This window comes from Schistocerca gregaria, chromosome 1, assembly GCF_023897955.1.
Source record: "Schistocerca gregaria isolate iqSchGreg1 chromosome 1, iqSchGreg1.2, whole genome shotgun sequence".
Classification (NCBI taxonomy): Eukaryota; Metazoa; Arthropoda; class Insecta; order Orthoptera; family Acrididae; genus Schistocerca; species Schistocerca gregaria.
This window is the reverse complement of record NC_064920.1, coordinates 573,851,388-573,874,035: the sequence shown is the minus strand read 5'-3', so window position 1 is coordinate 573,874,035 and position 22,648 is coordinate 573,851,388. Positions and strand designations below refer to the sequence as shown.

The following is a 22,648-nucleotide window of genomic DNA, read 5'->3' as shown; positions in this document are numbered from 1 at the left end:
TGAAACTCTTTCTCTTGAATAAATCATCCAATATTTCTGAAATCGTAATTATTTGTTTCTCTGTACATGTACGATTTCCCTCCCTCGGTTTATTTTTTAATGTATTTATGTATCCTGAGCGTTCAATCCGATGCTCTCTCTCTCTCTCTCTCTCTCTCTCTCTCTCTCTCTCTCTCTCCACACAAGAACACACACACAGATTCCTACCTTTTCCGCTCCTGCAAATCGACTGTTTTCTTAACTTGCAGAGGCCCCTTAGTAGTAATTAGTAAGCGTGCCACTGGAGCGTAAGCTAAAAATCTAAGAGTCTCGACTCGGTTGACTCAGACTGCCTGACACGCCTCGCCGCCCGGCTCCTCGCTCTGAGACTACACAGCACTACACGCTGCACGCGCCCCAGTTGCAGCTGGCGCCAGCCTGCTAGACCTGAATTCTAATCGGTGGGTCGCCCGCCCCCACCAATTAGTCACCTTATAAAGTTTGGAGAGCACGAGAACGCGCGCGCGCCCCTCTAATTCGACTCGTTAGCACAGCAAGTGTTGCGGAACGGCGGGGCGCGTGGCGGGGCTTTCCCGGGGTTCCCTTTTTCCCGCCGCGACAAACCCTTCCCCAGTTGTGCGTCGCCATCCGACCGGAAACGCGAGCGGCGCTGGCTGCCGACTCCAGTTACGGCCGCCTGCTCGTGTCTGCCGCCAGGCGTGCGCGTCCGACAAAGGCGCCTTCCTGCCGCAGCTTTTCTTACTCCCCGTTCGCTTCCGACGATCCTTATATCGACGGAACGAAAAATTTCAAGTAAATTTATATTTCAAAACATCTCTTGCTCAATAATTTGTTTGCGTTTGGTTCCTCAGCTGCTAAGAATTTGTTATAGCTTCAGCCCCAGTATTTCACCCGACCTGCCACCAGAAATCTGAAGATTTGTTTCTTGTGAGGAAGCAATTATCAGCTGAACACATCAAAACTCAGTATTGTGCTAGGATGCATGAACTGTTGCAGAGTGACCGATCGGGATGTGATATCCTCACCTCATTATGCACCACTAAATAATGCGGAATTGACCACTAGATACCATGTGCGCCGGCCAGTATAAAAGGAGGCAGGCAGTGTCGTGTTGACAGTCAAGAAGCAATAACAGCAGAAAGGGTCGATCAGGAAAACTCAATGACTTCCAATGTGGTCCGGTCCCCTTAGTACCAAATCCGTAAGGGCATTTCAGTCGATCTACAGCTGCCCAAGATGATGGTTGGCGATGTGGCTGTGAAGTGGAAAAGCAAAGCAATAACCATAACTAAAACAAGGCCTAGCAAACTTCATGTACTGATGGACTCAGACGTCCACCATTGCAGAGGTTGCTTCTAAAGAAGCGCATGAGGTCAGAAGAAGGAATCACTAGTGAGCTATAGAGTGGTGTCAGCAGTCCATCAAGAATAACGGCTGTACTTGGAGAATCAAAAAGAATGGTGTGTAGTGGTCGAGAGCTCCTCGTCAGTCAAGCATTTCTGTAGTCAGTGCTAAGCGACGCTCGGCGTTGTGTAAACAGCCATGCCGCTGGACTCTGGACGACTGGAAGCGAATGGTTTGGAGTGATGAATGTCGCTGGATCCTTAGGCAGTCCGATGGAAGGGTTTCGATCTGGCGAATGCCTGGAGAACTCTACCTACAGCCTGTGTAGTGCTAACAGCAAAGTACAGAGAAGGTGGTATTATGGTATGGGGGTGTTTTTCATAAAGTATTGTCCCATTACTGGGTTAAGAAAATGCTAAGTGCTGTGTGATATGAACATACTGCACGTCATTGTGTACTGGTACAGCAGAGGGACAGTTGACTGTAACAGCATGACAACTCACCATGTCATAAAGCAGCATCTGTAATGATTTGTGGCCAGTATTATTCATGAAATGGGTTGGCTTATCCAGAGTATAGATCTGAACCCAACAGGGCACCTTGGGGTGAGTCAGAACGTCAACTTCGTTGCAGACGTCAGGATCCAAAATCACTATTTTCTCTGTTCTTGGCTCTTGAGTAAGAATGGGCTTCTATTCCCACACACTCATTCATATACATCATGGAAAGTGTCCGCATTGAGTTCGGGGCATCATAAAGTCATCCTATATTAATGTCACCGTATATTAATGTCTCCTAACAGAGTCTCGATCTGAATCCAACACGGCACCTTAGGGTAAGTTAGAACGGCGACTTAGTTCCAGACATCAGGGTCCAACATCGTTATGTTCTCTGGTCTTGGCTCTTGAGTGAGAATGGGTTTCCATTCCTATGCAGTCATCCAGATAGATCATGGGAAGTGTCAGCATTGAGTTCGGGCCATCATAAAGTCTAAAAAGCCTCACGGTGTCACACCCTATATTAATGTCTACTAACAGGTATCCGGATACTTCCGATTTTCACATGTGTGTAGTAATGCTTTTCCCTATGCGCTATTTCATTGTTTTCAGCAGGAGACAATCCATTAGTTGCATTTGTGGTTCTCCCACATTTGATGCAGATCTGAAAATGGTCACTGCTAACCGAAATCGGCAGTCTGAGTACCCAACAAGTTTGTGCTCGTAGATAGAAATAAAAATATTTATTCTAAACTTTCTGGATCACTGTTCTTTTCGTGACCATGTCGCAGATTGTGGTACCCATTTCAGTTCACACACTCATGGCGTGCGTGATATGGTGAAAAGAGTTTACATGATATCTGATAGTACTGCTGATACAGTACACTCGATAAGTGCTCTCCGAACCTAATTTTTAACACACTGTCGCTGGTGCCGAAAGCATTCGAGAGAAAGAAGGTAAGGCCTACGCTTGTCTTCTCCGATACTTTGATCATTAACCTACGAAGGACAGTCATGCAATTTTAATCTCATAAAAATCAAATTGCGACCATGAAGCCATGCTTTAGTCCTCCTCTACAGATTCACCTTGAATGCGCCAAGTTTTTCCTGAATGTGGATACATATAGCGGAGACAACGGTCGTTGATCTCTGCATTTTGATCACTCGTGAGAAGTACCACCGCGACAGTCATCATGTCATCTTTTTTTGTTTTGTCACCCGAGGAAAGAAGACGAAGTAAGTGAGTGCCATCACAGGATAATACTAGGGTAATACAAAATTTAACTGTTACACAAGCAGCATGTTTGACTGTGTCCTGTGCAGAATGAGCTGTTCTGTTGTCGTGTAGAGCTCTCCGCGTCGCTTCGCCTTGACGACCTCCCGTAACTGAGAATTGAAGGTACCACCTTGAGCAGGGAGTTTTTAAAATTCCATTACTCAATATGACCGGTTTCAAAAATGGTTCAAATGGCTCTGAGCACTATGCGACTTAACTTCTGAGGTCATCAGTCGCCTAGAACTTAGAACTAATTAAACCTAACTAACCTAAGGACATCACACACATCTACGCCCGAGGCAGGATTCGAAACTGCGACCGTACCGTGACCGGTTTCGGTGCTACACTGCACCGTCATTAGGCTCTCAGTAGGCAATTACTGGATCAAAATCAATCATCTATTATGCCGTCCTGATTTTGATCGAGTTACTGCCAATTGAAGGCTTGCTGACGGTGCAGTGTAGCACTGAAAACGGTCGCACTGAAAAAAGAAATTTTAAAAACACACAGCTGAAGATGATACCATCAGTTCTCACATTATGACCGGTCATCATCCCGTTTCCCATAGAACACGGGTATACAAAACCTTCCTAACCTCGACAGGAGATTTCGGTAGTATGCTCCTGTGAAAATTCGACCCGTAAAAGCATAATCTGTTTGCACCACGACGGCCGGAGTGGTCGAGCGGTTCTAGCCGCTACAGTCGGGAACCGCGCGACTGCTACGGTCGCAGGTTCGAATCCTGCCTCGGGCGTGGATGTGTGTGATGTCCCTAGGTTAGTTAGGTTTAAGTAGTTCTAAGTTCTAGGGGATTGATGACCTCAGAAGTTAAGTGCCATAGTGTTCAGAGCCATTTGAACCATTTTTGTTTGCACCATACCATAGCGGTCCCGAAAGGCCCTCACCGATGGTGACTGAGTGTTGAATTTCCGGTGGTGATTAAATCTCACGTTGCTACTACTTGTTGCACTGATTTGTGTCGGGGTGACAGAGATACACCCACCACTCGTCCGCGTTGATTAGGAGGCAAAAAAAATTAACCTCATTGGCCTGGTACAGCGCCGCCCGCGGTGGCCGAGCGGTTGTAGGCCTTCAGTCCGGAACCGCGCGACCGCTACGGTCGCAGGTTCGAATCCTGCCTCGGCCATGGATGTGTGTGATGCCCGTAGGTTAGTTAGGTTTTAGTAGTTCTAAGTTGTAGGCGACTCACGACCTCAAATGTTAAGTCCCATTCACGGAACCTGACAGCGGCTGGGCGAGCAGTGTGCTGACCGCATGCCCCTCCAGATCCGCATCCAATGACGCCTGTCGGCTGAGGATGACACGGCACTGGGTACAGTTGGGCCTTCCGAGACCTGTTCAGACTGTCGTACGAGGAATTCAGTGTGTACGAGCAGTGCATACAAACACCAGAAAAAAATTTAATAACTTTCTTTTTTCGAGGTGATAATTAAAAGCTTATGAGTACCTCTTTTGAGGTGTTTCGAGGTAATGGCCAGTGTTGTCCAACAGGTTTGCCATCGGTAACTGGAAGCAGGTCGCTGCGCGACAACAGGAGGCCGGTTGCGCGGGGTCAGCCCGGCGAGCCCCACCGAAGCGCGCCGTGTCGAGTCGTGTCGGCGGACTGCGCGAGGCGGGCAGATCGATGCCGGAGTGCAGGTGCCATGAATAATGCACGCCGGGCCCCGCGTACCCACGCGGATGCACGCCGCCTCACTACGGCCAGCCCAAGCTGGCAGCGTTAACGTCGACTGTGCAGTGCTTAGAGCGGCAGCGCGAGGCGCTATTCCTCTCGCCCTGAAGCGCGGGAGAGCAGTTCTTTTATTTACGTTTCCAGCTTCAGAGTTGGGACGTGAGGAGGTAACAAATACCGCCACAAGCACTGTCTGGAGCTAGCCAGGCGTGTCTAGATCACATAGCAGACTTCACCCGACACTGCGGTCTAGCAAATATGCGAGTGGCCCTTAAAATTTCAACAACAGGAAAGACAGCAAATCAAATCTTGTTAATTATGCGAATACAGTATAGTACGACGAAAATGAAATCTGTAAGTGATTCGGTAGTGTACAGGGTGCGAAATGTAGTACACAGAGCTGCCACCTCTGGAAACCACAAGACTGCTGTAGTCTGGTTGCACATCGAGTCGGAAAAATGGTTCAAATGGCTCTGAGCGCTATGGGACTTAACAATTGAGGTCATCGAGTTGAATTGAACTTGTTCGTCAGAGACAAATATGTCATTCCAAGCTGCTTCAGATCTAGCTCAGAAGGCGCCGAAATGGCTCGTGAGTTATGGAGTGCCAATCGCTTCCATGTGTGTATGTATTGAACTGGGGTCCTAGAAACGACGAAGAGGCTTCGTCACCGCCTCAGTACACAACCGCACAACAGGCTGCAGCACCCCAATCACCCCACCGCCGCCCTACACAGAACCCAGGGTTATTCTGCAGTTCCACCCCCCCCCCAATAGAGTAATTATGGTGTACGCGTACGTAGAGACAGTGGTTGCACAGCAATCGCAGACATAATGTAACTGGGGCGGAATAAGGGGAACCAGCCCTCATTCAGATGGAAAACCGCCTTAAAAAATCATCCACAGACTTGTCGGCACACCGGACCCCGACACTAATCCACCGGGCGGATTTGTGCCGGGGACCGGCACGCCTTCCCGTTCCGGAAGCAGTGCGTTAGACCGCGCGGCTAGCTGGGCGAGCGCCAATCACTTGATAACTGATGATCGATCAATGCCAACAGTCGAAAATGGCCGGTATCGAGTTAGGTCACCACTGCGCGGACAACATGCTGTCTCGCCGCCTCTCTCTCTCTCTCTCTCTCTCTCTCTCTCTCTCCCTCTCTCTCTATTTCTCTCTCTCTCTCTGACAGATATGCTGATTGTCGACGATTGTTTTTGTATATAATTTGCAAGTATGTCGTACTAATTGTCTGAATTACAATGAATCAAAGTTAAGGTGTCAAAACGATCCCTCTGCCGCCTAACGGACAACTGTCGTAACTCGTGAGAGCGGCAGTGTCTTGAAAGCGTAACCGTATTCGCATCTGGTGTGTGGTCTAGTAGTGGTAGACAGTAGTGCTAGAAACTACAAGCTTGTAGGACTGAGTTTGTTGTGGTTGGCAGGAGAGCCAACACCTCGTTACTAAACGAGGCCGAAATACACGCGTTTCAGATCACGCAGGCTGGCGTGAGGTCTGGAACAGGACAAGGGAATTAGACTTCAGAAAAACGGACGTAGCTGGTGGAAAACTTAACTTTAATCCATTATTGACGAACGTCGGTCTTGACGGTACATAATTCAAAATATCAATAGTAACTGATAATGGCGCCTTGCTAGGTCGTAGCAAATGACGTAGCTGAAGGCTATGCTAACTATCGTCTCGGCAAATGAGAGCGTATTTTGTCAGTGAACCATCGCTAGCAAAGTCGGCTGTACAACTGGGGCGAGTGCTAGGAAGTCTCTCTAGACCTGCCGTGTGGCGGCGCTCGGTCTGCAATCACTGATAGTGGCGACACGCGGGTCCGACGTATACTACCGGACCGCGGCCGATGTAAAGGCTACCACCTAGCAAGTGTGGTGTCTGGCGGTTACACCACAGAGTTCTACATCGGTTACTTTCTTTTTATTTTGCGTTTTAATCTAGCAGTCATGTCTCAGTGATGTGGAGATTCGCCGGAAACGAAACGGGTCTCGGATTCCACGTTACACTGTAGCTCCCCTTTCCTTTGTGACATCCAATTGAAAGCCATCGTTTCGAACTACTTCACAGTGAAAACACTTGCGATTTCAAATCCTGTGGTTTTCAATTGTGTGTGTATAGAGTAAAACGCAGCACGATACCGCTTTACTTCTTTTATATAAAGAAAGATTTGCTGCAGCGCAGCAGATGATTCCGCTTTCTGGCTTCCCTGAATCCAACCTAGATGTGGACACGACTCTTTGTCACGGGAAAGAAGTCTGCCATAAAGAGTCCACGACAAAGCTTTACGGCAATGAGTTTCATCACATCACTAAACCTCACAAGATGTGTGCTGTAACACGAGCTAAATGTGTAGATCATTAGTGGTTCTTCTTTTTTTTTTCTTTTATTTGTGCGATCTCAACCATCCTCCGATAGATAATGAGTCACTCACACACACAAACACACATATGATTCGCATACAATATTTACATTGGTTGTAACCATATTATTTACATCACGATGTGCTTGCATCACTGCCATGGCATATCACTCCGAACGCCAATTCAATATGGAACACATAACATTCATGCCTCCAGAGAACTTTTCCGGCGTGTGCTGCTTACATAGCGTAAGTTACAGGAAGTTATCATATCCACTTACTTAACTTTGTTCTTTGGATTTTATTCTTAGGCCCAAAACAAAACACGCTACGTCTGTCAGCTATTCTGGCCGTAGACACTTAATGCTACCCGTGCGAAGCCGAGCCAGGTCGATAGTCTTGTTTACAGATAATTCATGGAGACCTCGAAGATAGAGCGGAGCCGCCGACCTTAACAAGCCAGAAATGTAACAGCTTCTGTTTAAATTACCGGCTATGAAGTTTAGTGTCAAATGACACCACCATACAATCACGCCCGGAGCCCGTCCTTATGACAACGATTAATGCAATACGACAGACGTCACACACGGAAATGTTCATCGTAATGCGATACGCATAACAAGATATCATCTTAAAAGACAACATGATGCCACTCCTGTGTCCACTGTTTGTTCGAGGCCCACTGTCGATGTGAATTACTCTACTGCTGCGTGAATGGAAACCACTACACTTTTCTCCATGTTATCTGTCCTTGGAACTTCAGACACTGTCGCACGTTTGTGTCGAAGCTTGTCTTGCTGCAAAAAGACCATTTCCTGAATGAAAGCACGTGACGTGGCTTTACAATCCTTCAAGGCCGAGTGAACAGTATGTCTATTCCCTCAGACACTATTCGTGTGGAGCCACCGAGATCTTGCATTCATCGACTATAGATCCCCTGCACGACAGTCGCAGGGTCCAAACCAACACGAGCGGCTATATCGCGGAACTGTAAATTGCAGTTTCGCTGGAACAGGATCCCGTCGCTGCCGAATAACGACACATGCTGGCAGGCATGTCTCCTTCTCATACGAAGCATAACGCGATCTTCTCACAAACAGTACTCAAATGCGATAGAATAAGTTTCGTTTATGATCACAAATTATTTTGTCCTCAGACTCAGCGGTAAACGTCTCGACGACTTTGGGTTGTGCTCAGTACAGTTCTGACGGGTGTGTATGTATCACTGTTTTCGAAAGACCGTCTGACTGCCTTCTGGGATATCCATGTATGGCACATCCTTCAGCCCGGAGTGTTGTCTCCTCTGTGAGCGGCTTTCTGGCAGGCCTAGGGTGGAAGAGGGTATCCTTATTCATGCCATGTACTAGGAGTGCACTATTTAAAATGTTTTAACCAAATCTGTTGTGTATCCTTTTTTGACTCTCATTGTAATTTGCGCCTTAAGATGGGACACCGGTCCTATAACAGGGTTGTTATTTCTTTTTTTAGAAATAAATAATTTTTACATCGTATCGGATTTTATGACTAATGATCTCCAGATCTGTTTTAAAACATATCCTACTCTAATGGAACCATAGCGTTACTGTCAGTAACAGACAAGATGGGCCTATTGCTTTATTATGTTAGAACATCTATTAAAACAGATCTGAAGATGGTCACCGCTGACCGAACGCGGTATTCTAAGAGAAAAAAAAATTAGTCACAGACTAAATTAAAAGAAATTATATGTGCACTTTCTGAATCACTGTTTTATTCACGACGATGTTGCAGTTTGTGATTTAAATGCGACTTCTGGATGACGTTACTTCTACCTGGTTTGTTCATTTGCACTGCGCTGGCAATCACTTGCATATGAAGCGTGCCATGTCAGTCTGACGTTTCTTGCATGTAATCTGCATGAGTTTGCAATTTTAATGGCCACCAATGCACTTTTATGGCTTTCTAGGTATCAAAGTCGAACTTATTCGTAGTAGGGCTATGATGTGGCCAAATCAGATACGCCTTTTTTTATAGGCCAACGGTGTGGTTATTTCCTCTTAGCCTTGTCCCTTTCGGAAATTATACTCGTATGTTAGCAACGAGTACTGACTTATTAAGGTAATCCAGAAAGTCGGTTTCTCTAGACCCTCTGGAAATATTGACTGATACATGTGCGCCAAATACTGAGCTTGTAACAATCCCCTCCGTCCCACTTAATGGGGCAATACCGTTAATGTATGTCGGTGCCGCGGTCAACATGCTCCACGCTTTTCTGTCTCACGTGGCTCTGCTACGAGACGTAATTGTATTTTTTTGCGTTTATGTGCTTTAAAAATATAAACATGCCTTCTTCTGCTGCTGCAGGCGAAGGAACGGCTAATCGGTGGACGTGAATCAACTCAGCGCACTGGTGTACTAGTGATGTTTTTACCGTCGTCACTGATTTCGCTTTAACCCTCGAGGCAAGATTAAAAACAACTTAACTCCCATCCAATAATACGGTTTCACAGTGAACGTACTCGAAACATACAATCACAATAATCTCCATTTAATCTCCAAGTTGTCTGCAATGTCCATGAGTATCTCAGCACAGAAATAAATCTTGTTACAACAGTTCAGAGACGTGAAGACAGCAACGTCACGACAAAACTAAACTCACTAGTTTCCCCAGCAGTCCGATTTATTCCTGCTTTAATAAATTTCGTCGAATCTGTGTCTTCAACTAGCACCTCCTTTTCAAGCTAGCTCCTTAATGTGGCATAAAACTATCGAAAGATAATTACATCAATTTTTCGAGACACAGCGGTCGAAACGGTATTTTTACAACAAACCTGTTACCCTGAAATCACGAAAAACGGAGCTAAAACGATAAAATCGATCTACAAAACATTGAATCTTCGGCAAACACCCTCAGATCCAACTGGATACACCTCCTTTTCTCAACTAGGATCGTCTACCAACTCCTAGAATTATGTGAGTTCAAAGCAACTTCCGGAACGTCTTTAACACTCTCATTACTTCAGTTTCTACAGCTGGTAGCAAACATTTATTCGGAGCTTCTACCTGTCACTAATCTGGCAAACTAAGGACCAGAGATGTTTCGTTTACACCATGGGAAACCCCCCGACTACTTCGTGTGATTTAAATCCTGCAGCGTACCATGCCAGCCCGGACTGGACACAATATCTCCCCAATCGCCTCAGGTTGGCGATAAAGAGATTGTCCTAGGCCACATGCAGTTTGCAGCAGCTTAATCGCAATTTAACTGTTCTCCATAGCTCGCTGCCCTGTTTCCTTTGACATTGTCAGTCTTTATACAAATGTCCCTGTCGATGTAACCATAGCCCTTGTCAAAAGAATCTACTAAAACATAATAAACTAAGTGAAATTCAGATTGCGGAACTGATTAGTTTGTTTAAAGTCGTTTTGAAATACAACTATTTCACTTTCAATGGGAAAATGTAGATACAATCAGATGGTTTAGCAATGGGTAGTCCCCTCGGTGGTATTTTGGCAGATGTTTTCATCAACGCTCTGGAAATAACGTTCTTCAATTCAAGTTCAGAATTACGCCACAAAATCCGTTATTATGCACGTTATGTTGACGACATTATCATTGCTTTTGACGGTACCGATCATGAGTTAGAGCTTCTCTTCAATACTTTCAATGGTTTACATGAAAAATTTTCCTTCAGAAAAGAACTTCAGAATGAAAAAGGTGAACTTAACTTTCTTGATTTAACAATTTCTATACAGAATAGTTCCTTCAATTTCAACATTTTCCGTAAGGAAACGTATTCAGATAATGTCATCCCTGCTGACTCAACTCATCCAAAAACTCATAAACTGGCGTTTTTTCATTCTGCTATCCACCGTATGGTAGCTACTCCTATATCACCTGCCGATCAACAAAAAGAATTGAATGGCATCAAAGCGATTGCGGTTAATAATGGGTACAATCAGAATATGATTGATTACATGTTCAGTAAGAAAACTTCCCAAAACTGTTCGACTTTGAACAACAACCTCCCCACTGATAGCAAAGAAGCTAAAAATTTATTTCTATTCCTTTCTTAGGCAGTGTATCATATAGGATAAAAGTCTTCTAATGAAAAAATATAACTGTAACGTCTCCTTCTCTACAGATAACAGTTTAAAGTGAAATCTTGTACATTCAGTAGATACCGCCGGCGATTGGTTTTCCAATTCAGGGGTTTACAAACTGACCTCTAACAACTGTCTTTCATATTATATTGGCCAAACGGGCAGAGCTCACAAAACAAGATATCAAGAACACCTATTAGGTAAAAAAGCAGCGAATATACACAATTCTACTTTAGCTGAACACCTCCTGATAGCCAGTCATACGCCAAAACATTTAGAAGACACTGTTATCCTACACAGAGAAGACAAAGGGCGTAGATTAGATCTGTGGGAAGAGTTACAAATTTTCAAACATCTTGAGCACAAGGACGGTAATATACTGAACGACCAGTTGAACCTTGCTTGTAGACAATTTTTCGAAGGCTTTAAATCTGTACTGTTTACGGTATAACATTAATGCTGGTAACCTTAGTGGTTTATTTCCTCAGGAAGCTATGATGCACCTTCAGTGCTTTAAGCTCACTACCCCTTATCTAATGGTGGATTTGTCGCGATATATGTTTGCTACTACATCGGCCCTTATGTGATTTTGCCGTGATTCTTTCTTGAAAAGAGCCATAATTGTCAGTTTTAAAGTTCTGACATGTATACCGTTTGTGGGCTTCACTAATATAGTAATATTTTTATATTTTTATTTTGGCTGTATATGCCACTGGGCGTAAGTTTCTCGGTGTAAGCGCCACCTGCCATTTTTTATGTATAACTACTTTATTTGTACCAATGCTCCCATACTGTTATAATGGGAGCGTTAATTTCCTTCCTTTTTTATCGTTACTCTACCTAAGGACGTTATTAATATTGATCATTTACACGTTGCCTTTATACGCCAATTGGCACATGTTTCTCGGCACGAGAAACATGTTTTCAGTGTAACTACGCTCGCCGATTACACTCAGTTGGATGTGAGCTCTGCAAGATCCATGAGCTATTTTATATTTACGTGACAAACGCTAATTCTAGGGCTATATTTTATTTTTGACACGTGGACCTATGCCGACAATTGTAAAAAACGGCGACGGTACATTAGTCCTTACTAATGAAAAATTGTAAATACCAGTCCTCGTTATCATACTTCTGTAATACAAGAGTTCTCTAATTTGTGTTAAAATTTATTCTTGGTTTCTAAGTTTCATACGTTTCTAATGTAAGCTATGATGTCCATTGTCCTTAGGCTACCTTCTGAAGAAGACAAATTTGTATTTGTCGAAACCTAGGTAAAGAATTTCTTTATCATTTGCAACTGGTCAGCTGTTTATAATTTTATAACCATACAATTACAAATATCACTAGTATGGTCGTAAACAAATACATTACTATACTACACTGCTGCGAGTAGCCATAAGTATTTGTAAATGTGTGAATGTATACTAATACAATGTATGTAATTAATATTAAATTAGAGTTATGCAGTTACACAGCATGATTCCATGATGTTCTTACAGACTCTCAGAGCTGATTAAGAATGACAAATGTATCAAATTGAAGTATGGGACCGAAGTTCGGGAGGACAAAGTCGAAAGGTGTAAGCGGAAATTATATCATTTTGCAGGACGGTGTCTACGGTCGCAGGTTCGAATCCTGCCTCGGGCATGGATGTGTGTGATGTCCTTACGTTAGTTAGGTTTAAGTAGTTCTAAGTTCTAGGGGACTGATGACCTCAGATGTTAAGTCCCATAGTGCTCAGAGCCATTTTAACCTTTTTTTTTTTTTTTTTTTTTTTTTTTTTTGTAAGCGGATATCTAGTCTTGTCCTGCCTTAGCTTTGCGCAACGTTCAGAATAAGGACTCCGGCTTCCGAAACCTGATTAAAGCTTACAGAATTCCTGCTGAATAGTTCCCAGTGGCGTCAGCTAATTTCTCCTATTGATAGACTAGTAACAGCGCACGTAACTTGATGTCAGACAGACACAAATACCTAAGTCTACGGTGAAGTAATAATGAGTTCCATTTACCTGCATAAGTGTCGCAAGCTGCTACATTTACAACAGTCGTTAAAGATGACGTCCCCTGCGTCGAAGCAGGCACTGCATCGTCGCACAAATTTCTACGCATCCGTTCTAACATCTTCAGTGTGGTCTGAATAGTGTCGTAGGCAGCGGATTCTTGCCAGCAGATCCTCTTCAGTTTCGGCAGGCGTCTCTTACACAAGACTCTTCACACGGCCCCACAAGAAGAAATCAAGTAGTATGGGATCAAGTGAGTGTACTGGCCACGAAACAGAACCTCCGCTGCCCATCCAGTTTTCAGGGAATATGTGATCCAGGTGTTCACGAACCCTCAGTCCAAGGTGTCCGCCCGGTAGCTGAGTGGTCAGCGAGACAGAATGTAAATCCTAAGGGCCCGTGTTCGATTCCCGGCTGGGTGGAGATTTTCTCCGACCAGGAACTGGGTGTTGTGTTGACCTAATCATCATCATTTCATCCCCATCGACGCGCAAGTCGCCGAAGTGGTGTCAAATCGAAAGACGTGCACGCGGTGAACTGTCTACCGCCGGCCAGGGTGGCCGAGCGGTTCTAGGCGCTACAGTCTGGAACCGCGCGACCTCTACGGTAGCAGGTTCGAATCCTGCCTCGGGCATGGATGTGTGTGATGTCCTTGGGTTAGTAAGGTTTAAGTAGTTCTAAGTTCTAGGGGACTGATGACCTGAGACGTTAAGTCCCGTAGTGCTCAGAGCCATTTGAACCATTTTTTGAACTGTCTACCCAAGGGGAGGCCCTAGTCACACGGCATTGACATTTAGTCCAAGGTGAGGCGGGGCCCCATCGTGTTGGCGCTACAATTGCTGATGAATTACTAGCGGCATATGTAACAGAACCTGGCACTCTGATAAACACTGTGCACAGAGGTGCCTATAATCGGGGAGGAAGAAGAAAAGGGCCTAGTCCGTAATCATTGACTGTGCCTGCCAACACGCTGACTGATAAATCTGTGTTGAAAGTTCTTGATCCACTCTAGCAAGCACTGCATCGTCGGAAGTCCGTGAAATTCCTCGTCCCCCCCCCCCCCCCCTATCGTTGTACTGTGGTACCAATAGCTCTGTTTCACTTAATCATTGGAACAGTCTTAAATCTGGTGCGAATCGGATGTTCTCTACGCAGATTTTGGTCTTGTTCAACCTTCTCTATTGCTTCCATTTGCTTGCCCTCACAAGAAAATCATGTCTGCAAGTTCCATCACCGGTACAACTCGATTTGAGTGGGGCTGATGGACGACAGTACTTCAATTTGTAAACACACACTGCGGTTTACTATGGTAAAAACGTTGTGTAACAGAATTTCTCAAGCAAGTAGCCAGTGCGCTCTTTGCATTAGATTAGTTGAGTTGTTATTCCTATCTCGACACCTAAGTGTTCATTGGGATTGCCTACCCTACCATCTTAGCAACAACGGTACATGTGAAACTTCCTGGCAGATTAAAACCATGTGCCGGATCGAGACTCGGACTCGGGACCTTTGCCTATCGCGGGCAGGTGCTCTACCAACTGAGCTACCCAAGCACGACTCACGCCCCGTCCTCACAGACTTACTTCCGCCAGTATCTCGTCTCCTACTGGTAGAGGTAAGGCTGTGAGGAGGGGGTGTGAGACGTGCTTGGGTAGCTCAGCTGGCAGAGCACTTGCCCGCGAAGGCAAAGGTCCCGAGTTCGAGTCTCGGTCCGGAACACAGTTTTTATCTGCCAGGAAGTTACATACCAGCGCATGCTCTGCTGCAGAGTGAAAATCCCATTCTAACAGTACATGCATTCCACTGTCAGAGGTATCAGAACGATTTTCACTTATAACGTTCGACTGGGTCGTTTTCGGACCAGGGACCCGTGCCTCAAACTAATACATCATTGAAACTTCCTGGCAGATTAAAACTGTGAGCCCGACCGAGACTCAAACTCGGGACCTTTGCCTTTCGCGGGCAAGTGCTCTACCATTTGAGCTACGGAAGCACGACTCATGCCCGATACTCACAGCTTTTACTTCTGCCAGTATCTCGTCTCCTAGCTTCCAAACTTTACAGAAGCTCTCCTGCGAACCATGCACAACTAGCACTCCTGAAAGAAAGGATATAGCGGAGACATGGCTTAGCCGCAGCCTGTGGGATGTTTCCAGAATGAGATTTTCACTCTGCAGCGGAGTGTGCGCTGATATGAAACTTCCTGAGCACTTGCCCGCGAAAGGCAAAGGTCCCGAGTTCGAGTCTCGGTCGGGCACACAGTTTTAATCTGCCAGGAAGTTTCATATCAGCGCACACTCCGCTGCAGAGTGAAAATCTCATTCTTAATACATTATTGTTTCTTCACCGCGGGCCGGTGTGGCTGTGCGGTTCTAGGCGCTTCAGTTTGGAACTGCATGGCCGCTACGGTCGCAGGTTCGAATCCTGCGTCGGGCATGGATGTGTGTGCTGTCCTTATGTTAGTTAGGTTTAAGTAGTTCTAAGTTCTAGTCCCATTGTGCTCAGAGCCATTTGAACCTTTTTTTTTTGTTTTTGTTTCTTCATCATCTCTGAAAGTCGTACGGTCAACACGGTACTTGCTGTATATGTGCCGAAGCTTCACAACTGTACTTGTTGACAGGGCCAACTATACGAAAAAAAAAAAAATGCTGAACGGCTGACGATATATAAATTCGTCCGTGCATTGTAACGCTCTGTTGACCTCGTCAGTGAGCAGTGCTGTCACCGTGTGTTGCAGGCGTACGAGTGGTGGCTGGCCGACATGTACCTGGCCAACCCGCTGCCGCTGCCTGTCAACTCCAGCCCCGGCATGGTGTTCCCGCCGCGCAGCTTCCGCTCGGCGCACGACCAGGCGCAGTTCGCGGCGCGCTTCCTGCGCTGCCTGCTTGACCACAAGGACGTGCTCGACTGGTGCGTCACGCCTCTCTCCTCCCCTGGCACATCCGAGGGCCGGCAGCCGCCCGGGTCAAGCGCCACCTACGACATTTGTGCCCCATTATACGCTTAGCTCTTCCATTCATTTACGAATTTGCTAAAATTAAGAGACCCATTTATCTGATCTTTCCAAAATACTCAAAGATATCAGATAGATTATATAATGGTAAGGCAGATATTTAGGAATCAGCTTTTAAATTGTAAGACATTTCCACTGGCAGATGTGGACTCTGACCACAATCTATTGGTTATGACCTGTAGGTTAAAACTGAAGAAACTGCAAAAAGATGGGAATTTAAGGACATGGGATCTGGATAAGCAGAAAGAACCAGAGGTTGTACAGTGTTTCAAGGCGAGCATAAGAGAACAATTGACAGGAATGTGGGAAAGAAACACAGTAGAAGAAGAATGGGTAGCTCTGAGGGATGATGTAGTGAAGGCAGCAGAGGATAAAGTAGGTAAAAAGACGAGCGCTGCTAGAAATCCTTGGGTAACAGAAGAAATATTGAATTTAATTGATGAAAGGAGAAAATATAAAAATGCAGTAAATGAAGCAGACAAAAAGGAATACAAACGTCTCAAAAATGAGATCGATAGGAAGTGCAAAATGGCTAAGCAGGGATGGCTAGAGGACAAATGTAAGGATGTAGAAGCTTATCTCACTAGGGGCAAGATAGATACTGCCTACAGGAAAATTAAAGAGACCTTTCGAGAGAAGGGAACCACGTGTATGAATATCAAGAGCTCAGATGGCAACCCAGTTCTAAGCAAAGAAGGGAAAGCAGAAAGGTGGAAGGAGTATATAGAAGGTTTATACAAGGGCGATGTACGTAAGGACAATATTATGGAAATGGAAGAGGATGTAGATGAAGACGAAATGGGAGATAAGATACTGCGTGAAGAGTTTGACAGAGCACTGAAAGACCTGAGTCGAAACAAGGCCCCCGGAGTAGACAACATTCCATTGGAACTACTGATGGCCTTGGGAGAGCCAGTCCTGACAAAACTCTACCAGCTGGTGAGCAAGATGTATGAGACAAGCGAAATTCCCTCAGACTTCAAGAAGAATATAATAATACCAATCCCAAAGAAAGCAGGTGTTGACAGATGTGAAAATTACCGAACTATCAATTTAATAAGTCACAGCTGCAAAATACTAACGCGAATTCTTTACAGACGAATGGAAAAACTGGTAGATGCGGACCTCGGGGAGGATCAGTTTGGATTCCGTAGAAATGTTGGAACACGTGAGGCAATACTGACCTTACGACTTATCTTAGAAGAAAGATTAAGAAAAGACAAACCTACGTTTCTAGCATTTGTAGACTTGGATAAAGCTTTTGACAATGTTGACTGAAATACTCTCTTTCAAATTCTGAAGGTGGCAGGGGTAAAATACAGGGAGCGAAAGGCTATTTACAATTTGTACAGAAACCAGATGGCAGTCATAAGAGTCAAGAGACATTGATTGGGAAGGGAGTAGGCAGGGTTGTAGCCTCTCCCCGATGTTATTCAATCTGTATATTGAGCAAGCAGTAAAGGAAACAAAAGAAAAGTTCAGAGTAGGTATTAAAATTCATGGAGAAGAAGTAAAAACTTTGAGGTTCGCCGATGACATTGTAATTCTGTCACAGACGGCAAAGGACTTGGAAGAGCAGTTGAACGGAATGGACAGTGTCTTGAAAGGAGGATATAAGATGAACATCAACAAAAGGAAACCGAGGATAATGGAATGTAGTCAAATTAAATCGGGTGATGCTGAGGGAATTAGATTAGGAAATGAGACACTTAAAGTAGGAAAGGAGTTTTGCTATTTAGGAAGTAAAATAACTGATGATGGTCGAAGTAGAGAGGATATAAAATGTAGACTGGCAATGGCCAGGAAAGCGTTTCTGAAGAAGAGAAATTTGTTAACATCGAATATAGATTTATGTATCAGGAAGTCGTTTCTGAAAGTATTTGTTTGGAGTGTAGCCATGTATGGAAGTGAAACATGGACGATAACTAGTTTGGACAAGAAGAGAATAGAAGCTTTCGAAATGTGGTGCTACAGAAGAATGCTGAAGATAAGGTGGATAGATCACGTAACTAATGAGAAGGTATTGAATAGGATTGGGGAGAAGAGAAGTTTGTGGCGCAACTTGACTAGAAGAAGGGATCGGTTAATAGGACATGTTTTGAGGCATCAAGGGATCACAAATTTAGCATTGGAGGGCAGCGTGGAGGGTAAAAATCGTAGAGGGAGACCAAGAGATAAATACACTAAGCAGATTCAGAAGGATGTAGGTTGCAGTGGGTACTGGGAGATGAAGAGGCTTGCAGAGGATAGAGTAGCATGGAGAGCTGCATCAAACCAGTCTCAGGGCTGAAGACAACAGCAACAACAATGATTAAAAAGCCGTTAACGATTCCAGTAGTAATACCGGTAAGCGGACGAAGTTTCTAACCAACTGTTCTCAGTTTGATTTTACAATGTTTAACGGTGTTTAATTAGATCAAATGGTACACGATTCTATTGCCGGTCCATAGTACCCATCGGACAAAATATTTCGGTCACAGAATCACTTAAAAACCAAAGAAACTGGTATAGGCACGCGTATTCAAATAAAGATATACATAAACAGCCAGAATACGGCGCTGCCGTCGGCAACGCCTATATGAGACTTTAAGTGTCCAGCGCAGTTATTAGATCAGGTACTGCTGCTACAATGGCAGGTTATCAAGATATAGGCGAGTTTGAACGTGGTGTTATAGTCGACGCACGAGCGATAGGACACAGCATCTCCGAGGTGCCGACGAAGTGGGGATTTTCCCATACGACAATTTCACGACTGTACCGTAAATATGAGGAATCCGGTAAAACATCAAATCTCCGACAGCGCTGCCGCCGGAAAATGATCCAGCAAGAACGGGACTGAAGAGAATCGTTCAACGCGACAGAATTACAACCCTTCCGTAAATTGCTACACATTTCAATGCTGGGTCATCAGCAAGTCTCAGCTTGCGAACCATTCAATGAAACATCGATATGGGTTTTCGGAACGAAGGTTCACTCGTGTACCCTTCATGACCGTACGACACAAAGCAGCTTTACGCCTCGCCTAGGCCCGTCAACACCGACATTGGACTGTTGATGACTGTAATACGTTACCTGGTCGGTCGAGTCTCGTTTCAAATTGCATCGATCGGACGGACGTGTACGGGCATGGAGAAAACCTTATGAATCCATAGATCCTGCATGTCAGCAGGGGACTGTTCAAGTTAGTGGAGACTCTGTAACGGTGTGGGGCGTAGGCAGTTGGAGTTATATCGGATCCCTGATATGTCTAGATACGATTCTGACAAGTGACACGTACGTAAGCATCCTGTGTGATCACCTGGTTTCATTAGTGTGTATTGTGAATTCCGCCGGGCATGTGCAATTCCAGCAGGACAATGCGACACCCCACACGTCCAGAATTGCTACAGAGTGGCTCGAGGGACGGTCTTGTGAGTTTAAACACTTCAGCTGGCTACCGAATTCCCCAGAAATGGATATTATTGAGCATATCTGGGATGCTTTGCAATTGCTGTTCAGAAGAAATCTCCAACCCCTCGTACTCTTGCGGATTTATGGACAGCCCTGCAGGAATCATGGTGTCAGTCCCATCCAGCATTACTTCAAACATTAGTCGAGTCCATGCAACGTCGTGTTGCAGCATTTCTGCGTGCTCACGGCGGTCTTACACGATATTAGGCAGATGTACGAGTTTCTTGGGCTCTTCAGTGTGTGTCACTATTGTCAAGTGCGCTGACGAACTGTCTTTGATTCGCAGGGCCGAATAATATACTTTTCCCCTCTCGGATCGCTCGATATGCTTTTCGGATCCATAGGAACGCATCAGGAACCGATGGGACGACTGCGGCACCATCAAAGATCACCTCGATCAACGGAAGAGACTCGATGTCTGTGTGAATAAATCGTATTCTGGACAAGCAGTGCGCTTCATTGAAGATTGTTTGCGTGCATACGTATGCGACGAAAGAAAATTTGTGTTAAGCCCGGGATTGGAAATCGGATGGGCTGTTCACTAGGCAGATCCGAAAATCACTACGCCACTCTGGCACAGTGGATTTGCACGACTGCACGGACTACCCTTACACGCCTCGCTCCCCAATTCAAATTGCCATTCACGATCCAGCCCTCTTGGTATTCTTCCAAAATTCTAAAAACATTGCAGAGGCTCTCCAACTGTATCGGAACAGCACCCCAGCATCGAACGAAACGGAGGATCGTGCCTGAAACGAAAGGTGAATCAAATGAAACTATATACCAAGTGGGCTGATGAGCAGATGGAAATTTGGATTGGGGAATTAGGCGTGCTAGGGTAGTTCGTGTATTTGTGCAAAGCCACTGTGCCAGGGTGCCGTACTTGTTTGAGCATTTGCCTAGTGAGCTCGAATCCCGGCCTTCATTCGTCGCTTCAGTCTGCCTACATGTAGGCCTATCACAGATGTTTGAGACTTGAAAAGGTCTTCGCAACCATATAGCTACATTTCATTCAAAATTGTTGCCGAGAACACCAGTGGCACACTAATTAATGAATCCTAACAAGGCTTCGGTCACAGAGCACTGTTTATCCGAGGCTCATACGATGGAATACGAACGCACCAGGATCTTAGTATGACGTCGAAATCTTGGGACAGCGTCGATAGAGAGGCGATTTAAATAAGCACTGGGCACGATCTCATAAACTGGGACTGCGGCTATAGTCGCAGCAGTGGGTCTGATTAAGGAGAAGACATTCAGCAACCACAAAGATATAGCGGCTATGGCGGAAGGAGCGCCTTCATCCAGGCTCCCACAGCCTTCGGTTGACTGCTACAGGAGCCGAATCGGCTCGTCAGACATCGACGCGCGCTTTCAGCGTCAGATTGTTTGCGGAGCGTCCCGAGGGAGATGGGGATAGAAATCGGCCGTGTAGTCCCAGACGGCCAGCGCATCTGATAACCGCGCGACATGTCGGATCGCCGAAAAATTGTGTTCGCTGTAGACTATGAACCGTATTCAGAGAGATTCAGCTGCCCCTTCCACTGTCGCCTATAATGCCTGCGGTCATGAAGCAAGCGCGAGATTTTTATATTCTCTCGTTCGCTACGCGCAAACTATTAGTCCCACCGAAAAAAAAATAAACAGGACCTTGTAGGAAATTTGATATTGTTAAATTTTGTACTGGAATACGGTTTCGTTTGTGGCAACGGTTTTCGAGTTATGCAAGAAAAACGTACAAAAATTACCTTCAAAGCGCCTCCACCCCAAAATCTCTCACCAGTTGGAATTTGCTGTATACCCTTCGTGGCATTTCCTCCTAATTTACGAACTGCATGAACTATTTCCGATACTTGATCTTTTTGGTCTTTATTGACTATCTTCACGCCACCGGATTAGTCGGCTATTTCGTTAACAATATTAATAGAAACGTGCCCCTGACGGTAATGAAATAAAAAGACTTTTGTAAATGTTACGCTAAAACTAATTACGTTGACAATTCGATCGAAACTTAATCCTTATAAGGTCAGTAATTTCGTAGACAGAAAGCCGGACGAATACAACGATGTAACTGTTTATTTTAAGTTAAAATTTTCACAAACATTAAACCTACAATCATTAGATGCTCGACTAAGCAGCTGGCTTAACAATCCCAACTGATGAAGACCAAAAAAAAACTAATGTGGGGAATAATTCGTGCAGTGGCAAGTTTTTGTGCAGTGATATGAGGGAGTGCCATGAACGATATACCAGAATTCTGACCTTTGGGTGCTGAGTGAGGGAAGCTTTATGAAGCCCACATATAACATTGCAGATTGCTAAAAAATACGGCGATATGGGCACCTGAATCACCTTGTGTATACGCAGAGACTGGTAGATAAACTACTTTTCGTTTCGTAATGACTGAACCCTGGCTACAAGCGCTCAACCGTATCACGAACATTGGTTTCTCGCACCTCTCTGGAACCTCTGAAATCTTTTTATGCGTGAATATTATATTGTGACTGAAAATGGGGTGAAAGAAAGAATTTTCGTAAAAAGTCTCGAGTGCACAAGTTAAAAGCTGTAACTCTGTCTTCAGAGACCCAGCGAGGTGGTGCAGTGGTTAGCACACTGGTCTCGCATTCGGGAGGATGACTTTTCAAATACGCGTCCGGGCAGATTTACGTTTACCGTGATTTCCATAATGCTCTCCAGGCAAACGTGGGAATGGCTCCTTTAAGACAGCACTGCCCATCCCATTCCCTACCCTTGAAACATTCCGAACTTGTGCATCGTCTCTATCGACCTCCATGCCGACCGGACGCTAAACGTTGATCTCCATTCTTTTTCTTTTTGCTGAGGCGTTATCGTTGCTTTCCCTTAATAGTTTTGCCATAATAATGACGGACGTAGTTTGTTGAAATTCG

At 45.1% G+C, this 22,648-nt stretch overlaps 1 protein-coding gene across 3 annotated transcripts in view; it reads left to right on the top strand.

Annotated features, from left to right (window-relative positions):
- LOC126356585 (vesicular acetylcholine transporter-like) overlaps positions 1 to 22,648 on the top strand; it is an 886,345-nt gene that overhangs the window by 755,532 nt on the left and 108,165 nt on the right. For all 3 annotated transcript variants that reach the window (XM_050007384.1, XM_050007386.1, XM_050007383.1), the window contains one exon: positions 16,014 to 16,186. In XM_050007384.1, the coding sequence (XP_049863341.1) occupies positions 16,014 to 16,186 (173 nt within the window). The remainder of the gene's footprint in view (positions 1 to 16,013; positions 16,187 to 22,648) is intronic.